The sequence below is a fragment of the Lolium rigidum genome, chromosome 6 (assembly GCF_022539505.1).
Source record: "Lolium rigidum isolate FL_2022 chromosome 6, APGP_CSIRO_Lrig_0.1, whole genome shotgun sequence".
NCBI lineage: Eukaryota > Viridiplantae > Streptophyta > Magnoliopsida > Poales > Poaceae > Lolium > Lolium rigidum.
The window spans coordinates 275,742,107-275,755,879 of record NC_061513.1 but is presented as its reverse complement, the minus strand read 5'-3'; the positions used below and the strand labels follow the sequence as shown (position 1 = coordinate 275,755,879).

General features: G+C 53.2%; 1 protein-coding gene across 1 annotated transcript; it reads right to left on the bottom strand.

The window, feature by feature from the left end:
• Window positions 1-2,206: 2,206 nt before the first annotated feature.
• Window positions 2,207-4,839, bottom strand: LOC124664170 (piriformospora indica-insensitive protein 2-like). Its single transcript, XM_047201749.1, has 2 exons — window positions 4,603-4,839; window positions 2,207-3,601 (listed from the first exon to the last, which is right to left on the bottom strand). Exons 1-2 carry the CDS (start codon window positions 4,837-4,839, stop codon window positions 2,390-2,392), a joined length of 1,449 nt encoding a protein of 482 aa, XP_047057705.1. The 3' UTR covers window positions 2,207-2,389.
• Between the last annotated feature and the right edge of the window lie 8,934 nt (window positions 4,840-13,773).

The following is a 13,773-nucleotide window of genomic DNA, read 5'->3' as shown; positions in this document are numbered from 1 at the left end:
ATTTAGATTGACGCGACTACAAAGTAGTGTTTTTTTCTAAGGCAGATCTAGTTGAAAGCTTGGCCAAGTGTCTACAGCTTGGCCAAGTGTGGAAGAATATTGTTTTGAAATTTCAGACTACACGCTCTGTTCTAGAACTGTGTTCAGTAGCACTAGTAACAGACGAGTGACAGACAAGGGAATTTGATAAAAATGTTGGGTAAATTTGAATTAAATCAATGTAAGCGTGAAGGAGTGATTTAAGCAGAAAACGTAACCCCGCGCGCCGCCGCTCGGACCTCCCCGGCCGGCCTGCGCCGCCGCTGCCGCCGGCCCCTGCCGCGGTGGCGGCGGGCCCCACTGCCAAAGATGGTGGGGATGCTTCTCCCTCTTCGTCTGGGCCGCTGGAGGCTGGTAGGTGCGGCTGGGGGGCGGCTGCCGGAGCTCGCAGCGAGCGTACGCCGGGGCGGCGGCCCCGGATCTTGGTGGGCGCTTCCCCTGGGTGGCCTGCTGGGGCTGTAAGGGGCGCGCCGGCGGCGGTTTGTGGCGCGGCGGATCTGGGGATCCCACGCCCAGATCTTCCGCCGGCGGTGTTGCTCGGGCTGCTGCTCGGGTTGGTTCTCCGGCGCAGGCGCGGGGCGGTGCAAGCTTGCAGATGGTGCTGGTTTGGGGCGCAACATGGGAGAGTCAAGGACGAGGCCGGGGCGGCGCCCCTGGTAGGCTGCAGGGCGCGGCTCTCCCTCAGGCGTGTGGGTGCGCGGGGCCCCTGGCCGTGGAGGTGCTGCAGCCGTGGAGGTGCTGCTGGTTGGTGGTGGTGTGCCGGGGCGGGGACCCCGGGCAGCGGCGGCGTCATGATGAGCGAGGTGGTCGACGGTGCTGGCGCGCATGATGGCGTGCTCTGGCTTTCCTGCCGGTGAAGGAAGCCTCGGCAGGAGGGTGCTTGCTCCGGGTGAAAGCTCTGCCCGACTTGGTCGGTGCCGGCGATGGCGACGCCTCTGGGCGCCGTTCCCCTTCTTGGAGGCATCGTCGTGGAGCTCCTACATCTCCTGCCTTCTAGGATTCGTGCCCTCCGGGTAAAAACCCAAGCTCTTGCCTCGGCCGGAGCGGGCGACGGCGGCGGTCTCGTCGCTTCCCTTCTTGGAGGCGTCGTCTTTGGAGGGCGTGAACTTCACTCGGTGAGGGTGGTTTGTTTGCCGGACTGCGTTGCCTTACCGTCTACGTTGGAGGATGCCGAGGCGGCGGCCTCGGTAGGTGGTCGTGAGCCGGGCGGCGGCCCCGAAGGCGGTGCGGCAGCATCTCTATGGTGCAGGGATGCGGCTTGTCACGGCTTGGGTGGCAACCCCGGCTGCGTGGGCGGTAGGGCGGTCGGCTCGGTCGGGACGCGTCCTAGAGGGGACTGGTCGGACGCTATGTCGCGGGCGGCGGCCCCGGAGGAGTTGGTGTGATGCCCGTGGTCCGCAGCCCTTTGCCCCGTGCGGCTTGGGTTGCGGGTGGACGGTTCGTGCGGCGCGTTGCGGCTCGAGAGCGAGCGGTGGTACGTCGGGGCGGCGGCCCCGAAGGTGGTGGTCTTGGTGGACGCGCAGGGCGTGACGCGAGCAGGCGGCATGTCGGAGCGGCAGCTCCGAATATTCGTCATCTTCGAGGGTGCTTGACCTTAGGTCGCGGGGGCGATACGTTGTCTCTGGACGGTGGTCAGGCTTGTGAGGTAACGACAATGGCGATGAGCATGGTTTGGTTGCTGTAAGACCGTGTTAGTCGGCTCCTTCCCGGCGTGTCCGAATGTCTTCAGGTTGGCCTCCTCTTGCTGTGAAGTCGAAGCTGCCTTTGGGTGGTGTACGATGACCTTCGAGGGGCGGTCCGACGCTGAAGGTCCTTTTCGGCGCAGGTCTTGTGCATCTCCTCTCCGCGGCTCGTCGTCAGAATCGGAGCTACCGGCCTTTTCTTGGGGAGCCATCTGTTTGGCATAGGCCAACTCGAGCTTCGCATTTGTGTAGCTTATGTGGGTAGCCAGGATGACTCGGTGTGCCTTCGCGGCGTCGTGTGGGTGGGCGCGGGCCCTGTCTTGGTAGGTTTTTGCCCGGTTTTCTCCTAAAAAACCGGACACCTTCTGCTTAATTAATGGATGAGGCAAAGATTTTGCCTCCGTTTCAAAAAAAAAAAATGTACATACCCACATCCTCCTGCTTTATCATAACAGCAGAAACTCTCAAACTAATTACACCAAAAGAACAAGCCACCTGTCAGTACATAACCAGGAAAGAACTACTGTGATTAACCACTAGTTGCCTCTTGCTTCTGTTCTTCATAGGCAGAAGAACCAACCGCCAAAATGCCAAAAGTGAGAGCAGCCATGGATACTATTCGTCGAGCTAGCTATAATTTCATCCTTCTATCTGAACTTGTTGCATGCCTAAAACACCACCATGACCATCCATTGCATCAGCATCAAGCACCATAGTCCGGTGACCATGGCAGCAGACGACGACGAGGACGCCTGCAAGCTGGAGCTCGCCTCGGGCTTCCTCCCAGTCCCATCCACCCTGTCCCTCACGCCGACGGTGGGCGGCTCCTGCACGTCCTTGCAAACCGCCACGCCGCTGGGCGCACCGTCGCCGGCGGCACCGCTGTAGCACAAGCCGGGATTGTCCCAGGAGGCGAACCTGCTGCCCATCCTCTGGTAGAACGCGGCCGAGAACTGCAGCGCGCCCGTGAGGTTGTTGCCGTTGAGGTACATGGCGCTGATGCTCGGCATGGCGGCGAGCTTGGGCGGCACGGCGCCGGAGAGGCGGTTGTGGTCGAGCGCCAGGAACCGCAGCCTGGACATGGCCGCCATGGACTCCGGGATGGTCCCGACCAGCCCGGCGTTGGACAGGTCCAGCGTGGCGAGGCTCGCCATCCTCTCCCAGTTAGAGCGCATCAGAGTCCCTCCGAGCGGGTTGTTGGAGAGCAGCAGGTCCTGCAGCGAGGCCATCCCCTGCACGAACTCCGGCAGCCCGCCGGTGAGGCTGTTGTTGCGGAGGTCGAGCAGCGTGAGGCTCTCGAGCCCGGCCAGCTCCGGCGGGACGCTCCCTTCGAGCAGGTTGTTGCTCAGGTCCATCTTGAGCAGCCCCTTGAGCCCACCTAGCGACGGAGGCAGAGACCCGGTTAGATAGTTCTTGCTCATGTCCATGATCAGCAGCTGGTCGTTGTGCAGGCCGTTACCGAGCGTCGCCGGCACCGGGCCCGACAGCCCGTTCCCGGACAGCACGAGCCGCCGCAGCCTCGCCAGCGCGCCGAGCTCCGGCGGCACGGCGCCGGTGAGGTTGTTGTCGACGACGACCAGGGACTGGAGGCTTGCCAGGCGGCCGAGGGCGGCCGGGATGGCGCCGGTCAGGCCTGGGTTCGTGCGGAACTCGAGCGTCTCCAGGGTGCCGGCGAGCTTGTCCCAGCTGTTCGCCGGGATGGGCGTGGGGTTGGTCGCCGGGAAGCAGGCGTAGAAGGAGAGGCTCTTGAGGCGGCGGAGGTCGAACAGCTGCGGGCTGAACTTGGCGTCCGGGGCGCACTGCAGCGAGTTGTCCAGCACTGGACCGATGCTCATCACTGTCGGGTACCACAGTCCATTGAAGAGGTCACATGACACTCCCTGCGAGCAGAACAAAAGAAGGGATCCGATTATTTCGCAGAATTCGAATCCTCTCATCATCATCAGCCAGTAAATGAGCAGTTCTACACTTACAGTTACACAAACATGAAAACTGGAAGTAACTGTAGGACATGTACCAGTAAAACAGAATTGGGCAATTACTGAGGGAACAGACATGGAAGGGTCACATGTTCAGGTACAGCTTTCTTGGCTTTTCAGGATCGAAATGTAACTCTACTAATACTACTGTCTGTTAATTGCTAGCGACGTAACAAATCAGGGTGATGAGTTCAATTTTTGTGAAAGTAAAAAGGGCATAGAATAGTGCATCAAAATCGTAGTACCAAGTAACTTTCTAGGCAAAGCAAAAGAGCAAGAAGACAAAGGGGTAAAAAAAAGAACGACTATGCGGGAGAACTCGTGAGAAAAGATGACATTTCAAATCATGGATTTCTCTTTCATATGTGTGGAAAGTTGTTGAGCACAAGAGAAACCGGCCCAAATTGGGCAAGAATCGCGAGGCCGTTGGTGTTCTCAAACAAAGGTCTCACTCATCAACAGTGAAATAGTAAAACTTGCAATCTCCGAGGAGAAACAGTTGAGAAACAGGGGAACCGCTAGATATGCAAAAAGGGGGAACAGAGGCTACGCAAGAACAGGGGAGACTTGAAGCGATGATACAGTGTTCAGAATCTGAGATCTTGGGAATAAAGGGCAAGTTCAAGGACAACTCATTCGGGGCATCCCACTTTGCATTCCCAAGATAGGACAGTTGGGAGTTGGGCATCTCAGTTTTGTGCCACGATTTGAACTGAAGCTCGAAACAAAAGGGAGTAACTAGCTTGGAAAATTCAGATTAGAGAAGAAACTAGTCGAAAAATACAATTTTGGATGTGACTATCATGGACAGGAAGAACCCAAAAAAAACGGCGCCTTTTCTGTTTCCCGTTGCTTAAACCAGCGTCTCCTGAGAAATCAAGAAGAGAGATGTGACGACGAACCTGGATGGGAGTCTGGCCGCAGGGGTCAGGGAAGAGGCCGGAGCCGTTCCAGCCTTTGCCGACGAAGCTCTCGATGGCAGCGTACAGCGCCCGCTTCTCCTTCTCCTCCATCGGCGCCTCCTCCGCCTCCGCCTCCCCCGGCGCAGCCGCCGCCGGTGAGCCCTCGCCGGCCTCCCCTTCCGCCGCGCATCCGTGCAGCGCCAAGAACAGCACGACAAGAACCAGGAGCCGCCTCATCGCCGCAAAAGAAAGAAAATAACAGACAGTGACTGCCTCCTCGGTCGATACTCCACTCTGCCGCCTGGCCTCCTCCCTATATATGCCGCGCCATTGCTCCTCTGCGTTTCTCGATGCGGCTAGTTAACTCCGGCCGCGGGCTCTCGCGGTGTGTGCCCCTTTTAGGTGGCAAGTAAATGCGGCCTTGGCTGCGCAGGGGAGGTGGCTGCGGGCGCCCGAGACATTCCTACGCAATGGAGCAGGGAGCAGTGCTGCGCTGCGGCGGGGGATCCCGAGGAGCGAGGTGACAGTGCGTGTGTGGCTTGTGCTGGGGGTTTGGTTTTGTAGGGGAGATGGGAAAGATAGGATGCTTCCCCAACCAGATGGAAAGATGGCAACGGTACAATACAAAGGGAGAAGAAAGCTCTCCACAATGCCCAATGGGTTAATGTGAGCTCTGTGTACTTAGAGCATCTCCACTCGTCCCCCGAACAGGCCTCCGGCGAGCATTTTTTACATCCGGACGGCGAAAATCGGCCCAGTAGCGCCCCCGGTTCCTCGTTTTTGTTCGGATTTGGCCCTTCATCCATCCGGCGAGTCCACGCCGTCCCCGGTCCCCCGGGGCGCGCTCGGGGACTCCGGATGAAACGTTTTGGCGCGAAACGCCGTGTGGACCCGCGTAGTCGGCGACAGGAAAACCAAATCCCGTCGATTTTCCCTCCATTCCCTCCAATTTGCTTGCATATCCCCATTCTCTCCCGCCGAATTTCTCCATTCCCCTCGTCTTCCGGGCCCGGTTCCCGCGGCGCCTTCTCCTCCACCACCGCTCTCCTCCTCATCTTCTCGTCCACCACAATGCCGCCGAAGGGGACGACGAGGAAGCCGCGGGCGAAGAAGGAGCGGCCGCCGGCATGACGAACGCACAGCGGGCGGCGAACGAGAAACGGCGCGAGGTGGAAACAAGCCGCGAGGCGGAGAGGGTGAAAAAGCCGCCGCTAAGAGGGCAGCGGCGGCGGCCCGAGAGGAGCAAGCGAGGAAGATGAGCATGGCCTTCGGCCGGCGGCGGCGGCTCCATGTTCCCCGGCCAATGGCCGGCGCAAGGTACAAGCGGCTCCCCGTCGTCCTTCTCCCCTACGATGTACTCGCCGTCGACGACCGCCATGTTCCAAGAGGGCGCCTACGTCCAACCGTCCGAGTTCACGCCGTCGCCACCCGAGCTTGACATCGGCGGCAGCGGCGGCCGGCTCGAGGGCACCTCGCCGGTCATGCGACGAGGGCCGCTCCCGTTCGGTGCCCCGTTCGGTGCGACGGCGGCGCCGAACGATGAGGCGATCCACGAGATGATCACCTCCGGCTCCGTGGCCGCCGCCGCGAGCCCGAGGTTCTTCATGGACGCGCCGCCGCGAGCCCGGGGTTCTTCACGCAAGAGGAGGCGAGGGCGACGGCAGCCGTGGCGGCGCGCAAGGATCATGTGGAGGATGTTGCCGACGGAAGCCAAGCCGTCGAAGAACAAGAAGACGAAGAACAAGGAGAGACAACTCAAGCCGACGTCAACCCGTCGAAGGGGAAGAAGAAGAGGAAGAAGGACTCACCGCTCGCCGAACCGCGTATCAAATGGACGCCGAAGGAAGAGGAGTGCCTCGCCGAAGCTTGGATGACCGTGTCCACGAACGGCATAATCGGTGCCAATCGGCCGTTCGACACGTATTGGCTTCGAGTGAAGCAGGCGTACGAGGAACGCAAACTCGTCGATCCCTACTTCAACAAGACGAACATGAACGTGTACCGGGGAGAGAAGGCAATGGCCACCCATTGGGGGATCATGCGGACGGCGTGCGCAAATGGCACGGCGTACGGGAGGAGGTCGAGAAACGGCCGATCGGCGGCCATGACTTGGAGCAAAAGGTATGCTCCGTCGACCCCGCATCACCGAGGTACATCGGCGTTAGCCGACCCATTTCGCCGTGCTCTTTTTTCCCCGACTGCGCCGGAGCTTTGGACATGTACACGGACGACACCGGCCTGCAGTTCAAGTTCCTCAACGTCTACGCCCGCCTCGAGCACCGCGAGAAGTGGAAGGAAACTCGCACGACCCTCTCGAAGAGCAAGACCGAGCAAGTACAACCCCGACGCTCCGGCGGCTTGCGCGGCGGAAGGGCGCCCGAACTCGGCCGTGAAGAAGCTCAAAGAGCTCAAACGGACGGACAGTCCCGCCGACAGGATGCAGGCGTCGATCGACAAGTGCTTGGCCGACTTGAGGTCGCACGCCGACGGGAGGAACGACAAGTTCGACGGCAGGTGGCGGGAGATGCTCGCCAACCGGGGCGTCCGGATCGCACCGCCGAAGACGACGGCGGCGGCGAAGAAGAGGAACACGGACTTGGCGTTCCCGATGGGCGGCGGCGACATGGAACCGATGGACGAGGAGACGAGGAATTGGTACCGTGGCCACCGCAGCCGACATCCTCCGAGCCCCTCCGGCCGGTCCTTCGTCGTCTCCACCGGCTCCTACCTCGTCTACCTCACCATCTACCTCGTCGACCGCGGCCGCTTCGACGTCCACCGCCGCTGCTTCCTCGCCGGCCGCCGCAGCCGCTTCGGCCACGGCGTGTGAGGAAATCGGTCCGTCGGACACCGCCGTGCCGGCCGGGACCGCCGACGAGCTCGTCTCCGTGTAATTTCCCTCCGATCGCCGATCCGTGGCCGATCCTTTTGCTCCTTTTGCCGATCAACCGGCCGTACTTGTAGCGCGGGACGGCGATTTGTTTGAACTTAAACTCTATCCGCCGAACTCCGGGTGGACGACTGGAAATACGGTACTCCCCACGACTTAATTTCGTCCAATCCGGCGGTTGTTCCGTCCGGATTTGGGCGTGGGGAGCGCCAACGAGTGGGGATGCTCTTATGTGTGCTCAGATGGGTAGCTAGCTTTTTGTCTTTACATTCCAAGAAAAAATATTGTATCCCAAAGTGGGAAATATGAGTATCTATATTTTTTACAAAATTCTTAACCACAAATATTGCATTAAGCCCTTTTACTTAAGTAGAATATATAGATTCACATAGGCACACAAAGTTTAACAAAAACTAGAGTCTCCGAAATTCATGGTTGGCAATATTCTCCTTGTTAGAAACTAATAAAACATCGATTCCGAACGAAATAATATTTCTCTTTAATATGACCGATTGGACATCTACGAGGTTTGATCCTCAGTGTGTTAGAGGTACACACCCCCCTAAACTCATAACCGATTTTTTGGTATTTTTGCTTGAAACTATTGATATTGATAAGGAGGTTGGAGACTGAAATTTAGAAGTTCTTATTTTTTCTCTATGTGGATCGATTGATTTGTAGAGGTCAATCATATATACTGCTTTCCTTGGGTGAGCATAACATTATTGTCATTCCTTCTCCCGTGGATCATACGTGGCACTAAGTCACTAACATTCTTGCAAATTTACTAACTTGCTCATTAGTAAGTCAAATTTGTGGCACCAAAAGTATACGATACTAGCAGATTGCAACAACTAAAATCCAAATTTTCAAAAATTCCGGTGATTTTTAAATGTTGAAGATTTTGTGATTGTAATTACTTATAAATATGTGAGTCACTTACCTACTTAAAAAATTGTGGAAAATCCTTACCTTTTGTGCCCTACTTGGAAAATTGTTCTTGCTTCTTAGAGCATAATTCCCCTTAGGAATAGAAAATGAATATGCGGATGCATACCTTTTAAACATGCACACCATATTAAAGTATATTTTGTATAAATTGACCATTGCACTCATTCCAAATTCCAGTATAATAGATAGATATTAATCTATTGTTTTCGAAAATTGTCTCGTCAATATCTCGCTCAACTAAGGTTTCTTGAGCCTTATATAATTTCGAAAAGTGAAATTTCAGTTTAGTGAAAAATGCATGCTCACGTGGTGCAACATGACTGCGTACCACCACGGCCATGTGGTCAATAGCACGGGTATAATCGATAACGCCCAAAGATAAGAGACTTAGCATTTCTTGAATATATTCCTTGTTAAACCATATATGATATGTTTACCTTAACAACCTTTTGAAGTAAATCTCATACCAGTTTTTCGGTTGAATTGATCAAACCTCTTGCAAAAATCCATATTCCCCGGCGCAATCAAAATACTATAGTGCACACTAAATCAAGTAGTAATTAACACGAGCATTGCAATGTGGCCCATGTCCTAGTTGTGCATAAAATTAGCTTTAATTTTGTTTGTAAACATACTACCGAAATGTATACTTCAATTAGCCAAGAATGAATCATCCAAAGTTGAAAAAGGATAGCAAATTGTACAACAAACACTAGGGGAGACTGAATGGTGTATCATGGGCATGATTTTATTTTTGATTTTTTTTACAAAAATGTAAGACAACTAGACATGTAAATATGCGGTTAGCTCGAGTGCTTGCGAAGCGTCGCGGATGATAGTTAATATGCACAGAATGATATACTCCACAATTTTCGGTGAAATTTGACAAGCACATAGAAATCAATTTGTGTAGGTATATTATTCTAATGTTTAAACTTTGTTGTACGAATTTACTATTTCAGGTCACTCTAATTTCTGGTACTAGTATATTTTAGATGGATGTTAATCGACGGTTATGAAAGTAGATGTGACTGAAGAAAAAAAAGATGGAATTCTTTGCTAATCCCAATCTTTTTGAAATTTATGAGCTGTCTATGTTGTACGAGGCACAGAGGCTACACGTACCAGAGCGTGGCTCACCTAGGGTGGAGGCATGTGTGATGTTGGTTCGAGGCGAGCAGGCTCTGAGCCAGTTCAGCCGCCCAAGGAAAAGGTAGAGGTATCGAAAAGGAATGCAGATGGGAGTAGTAAAGAGGAAGCCAGCAGAAAGCAGGGAAGAATTGAGAAGAGACAGAGGTAGGGGTAGTGCTGGTTGTAGGCTGTGCCTGCGCCTGTGCGCGTCACGCGTCACCTTGCCCTACCCTATGGAGGCTGTAAATACAGTACAGCAGTATGAGTAGAGCAGTACATGCATACGGAGGGTGCAGCCTCTGGCATGGTCCTCCCTGCTCTGCTGTCCGATTGGAGTGGGGCTCGTGCTGTAAAAATGAGTAGACACTAGCGCAAAACCCGTGCGTTGCTACGGTGCCACATTAAATTAAACGGGCATCTGTTTATGCGCTTTAAATCTATATAAGATTAATAGCATGAATCATTTGATTGATTTGTCTTTTTAAAGTGTATTAGCAAAAGTCACAAAATAGATGCACTACCTACCTCAATTAGACTAAAACATCTCCTTTTGCTAATTTCAAGCAACTGCCTTGTTGTACTGTATAAACTTTGAAATTTAGTAAATATACATTTTTCAACCTAGTCAATGGCTTTTTCATTGATTAAGTTGAAAAAGAAGCTGAACAGTTTATAAGGAAAACCATCCAAAAACCTGATACAACAGCCAACACAACACGCTGACCCCGAGGTCGCGCCCACATATGACGCAACGACCAAGCTGCCTGAATGACCAAGATCGATAATACCCCAACACCTGAACTCGATGAGGTGGAGGCAAAAGACCGGAGCCGCCAACATAGTGGAGAAACCCATTGATCAGCCTAAGAAAATAGGCTGAAATCTCCTTTTACAAAAGAAAGTGTGCATCATTCCTCCGTAAGCTATATCTTCCTATTACTTATGCACTTCAAAATCAGTTATCCCACGCTGAATTTCAAACAATATACGGCAGCAGATGCCACAGAATCAATTTTCAGTCACCTAGCCTGCAAGAACCTACAGAGATTCATCTCTACCCGTCTCAAGCTGAACATACTGTAGAAGCACAAACTTACCAATAAACCATGAAAATAAAACATATTTGTTTACCGTGTCTGAATAACTAAATAGTGATGTACTCCTATTATGCAAGTAATCTAATCGTCCTACATTAATCCCTTGGTGTAGCGATCAAGCAGGCTCACGAACCTGATTGAAAAGTGAAAGTTAGCTTGCTTACCTAATAAAGGGCCTTATGTGGAAGGGCCAGGCGTTGTGTTCGAAGAGAGCTAAAATCGCCAGCTAAATCGTCATCTCCAGCACGTCGTCCGCGGAGGAGTAATTAGAAAATTACACAGTTCAGTGATTTGGCGACGGCTCGCACGACATGGACTGGATGATGCTGCTGGCTGCGTTCAGCCCGGCGACGCGGATATTAGTTGACGTGCATCCATGAGACCATGACGCTGGTGATTCCGGCACAGTTCAGATCGGTCAGTTTGCCGCCTCCTGATCTTTGTTCGGCGTGGTGGCGGTATCAGTAGCTAGCTGCCAGCAGTTAAAGTGGCAACATGTCGTCGCGAAGACGCTCACTATCAGATGTGAGCACGACAATGGCGATTTTGGCATGGTAAAGCCTTGAAGGTAGCGCTAGCTGCCAGCACTTAACAGGGCCACATATTGCCGACGTCGCTGAGAAGAAGCTTACGATCAGACGACCACGACCACGGCGATTTGCAGAGTTTGAGCTGGTCACGGTCCTGGTTTTGGTTCTTTCTCTCTCGCATCCTGTAGACAAACCAGAGCTGCACTTGATCCAGAACATAAGCCAAACTCTAGGTTGCGGCCGATCACGTCTTGCGCGTGGTCGAGTGGCGGTGGACAGATCGCTCCCGTTCTGCACACGGGTGGGCGGCGTCGGACAGGTGAGAATCCATGAACGGCGGCGTACAGGCCGGCTTTGCGCGTGATGGAGTGCCGGCGGACAGATCGCTCCTGTTCTGCACACGGGTGGGCGGCGTCGGACAGGTGAGAATCCATGAACGGCGGCGTACAGGCCGGCTCCCATCAAGCGCACAGGCCGGTGGTGGCGCACAGGTGGGAGTCCTAGCGCGGCGGCGGACGGGCGAAGAAAAGATTATGCTGATATGCCGATCGAGAGGTAGTATATATGAGCTTTTTTGCACCGCAAGTGCACCGATCTGGACTCTTTTTTGAGCAAAAGGCCAAGAGAACAGACCTGATACGTGTGTGGTTGGCTCGCACGGACGTACGCAATCGACGGATGAAAGGAAACTCTAACCACGGACGAAGAAAACATACGGACGAAACCAAGGAAACACTCCTCTTTATTATTAGGTATAGATGGAGTGTGGATTTTTAGAGCACACGGGTAACGTGGAGGTCGTATTCTGAATGATTCAAAATCGCATTTCGAAGTTTTGGGATGCGCAAAAATTGACATCACTACACTGGAAATTTTTAAATCTCCCAATTCGGTCAGATTTTGTCATTTTTATTGAGCCCAAAATATAAGGTTTTTCGGGTTGAGATTTAGTATGTTGGTAGAGTACAATATTGTCTATCTCTAGAATTTTATGAAACTTTCAAATCATTTTTTCAAATTTTGAAAAACACCAAGGTCCATGATACCCGAGTTCCAAAGCGAATATCTGGTAGAAATGTATTTTTTCTTGAAACTAAAGGGTAAATTGAAACGGAGCTGATTTTTTTAAAAAAATTGACTCTTTTCATGACACGTGCTACTAGGGCGCCATGCTAGATAGCATGACACTCTCGCGTAGGTTGTTATGCGGGACAAGTATGACGCCTTCGATTGACACATTTATCGTGTCGTACAACATATTTAGAATGACGGTTACTGTTGCATCGATGATGGGAGTTGGTGCCGGCGAATTTGTTGACGAGTCAGTGGTATGTGGTGGCCTCCTCCACTACCGGAGGTGGTCGGTCGGTTGTCGCGGTGGAGAGTGGGGTGGCGCATCCGCCGGTAAAAAATGTGCTAAAACTATGGTCTGGGTAGGCGATGGCGGTGTCTATGCACTGTTCCTTTATTGATGGCGTCGTCATTTACTCATTTTTGGTCTACTTCCACTTCACTTGAGTTGCTTTCGAGGAAACCCTGGATCTAGGTACGTATCCTGAATCGGTCAATGGCAGGTGTTGCTCTAACTCTTGAGGGCATTGTATTTGGGAGCGGCCACCGGGCGATGGTGCTAGGAGGTCTGCCAAGGGCTATACGGAGCTCTACCCTGAAGATACACCAGCAATTGGTGACGGTGATGGCTCCTGAAGTGACAACATGAGGCGCTCGCGGAGGGTTTGGCCGTGTGCTCCTGTTTTGCCATAGAGTGACGCAGCGATACCCTCAGTGTTTTTTAGCTGATGGGGCATTTATTTATATTTTTAGGGCATAGACCCTAACTATATGTTTCTTCACCTATTGTCGTCCGATCCCTCTTCAATAAAATGTAAATAAGTTCATATCCAACGATTTGATGGAGAGGCCGGGACTTCGTCCCCTATAGAAGAAAAAAACATATAGTGACGTCCTAGGCAGCGTCCCAGACCGTGGCATCATGTTATATAGCATGGTATTTTTTTAAACATAAGGCCCTTGGCCCGGCTTTATATATAAAGCCCTCATGGCAAACAGTAGAGTCGATACAACACACACCACAGAACGGATACCTCCATAGGTCAAGTGCCACCATACAAGTACACAAGTCTGAAACACATAGATAGATAACAGCTAGGGGCTAGCGTGGAGGCGCGCAAAGGTGGCAGGAGAGGCAGCATCTCGTCGCTCCAACCAGGATGTCGATGGCGTCAGTGTCCTCCGGCCCGGATCCTCGTGTGTAGCCTCCTAACCTCGTCCAGCGCCACGTCCAGCAGTGGCTGGTCCCTCAGTCCGACCAGTACCCTCCAGCTCTGCATATAGATAGATATTTTGAAGATAGCATCAGCCGGGTTGGATATCAGGGAGCCTTCAATAGCAAGCTTGTTGCGGATGTTCCAAATCGCCCAACTCTGGGCGGCGAAGGTGTACCAAGCTATCCTACGAAGTCTACCCGTCAAGCCATTGGCAATGGCTACGAAGTCCGCAGCCCCTGCTGGGTCCCAAGAGCAGGCAAGGAGATCCCTAATCCCTGCCCACA

What these genes read in the sequence shown, in the direction of transcription:
- LOC124664170 (XM_047201749.1), bottom strand. Translation starts at nt 4,839, where the DNA reads ATGAGGCGGCTCCTGGTTCTTGTCGTGCTGTTCTTGGCGCTGCACGGA. An exon ending in GCGGCCAGACTCCCATCCAG is followed by an intron (nt 3,602 to 4,602) that starts GTTCGTCGTCAC and finishes TTCTGCTCGCAG; the next exon opens with GGAGTGTCATGTGACCTCTT.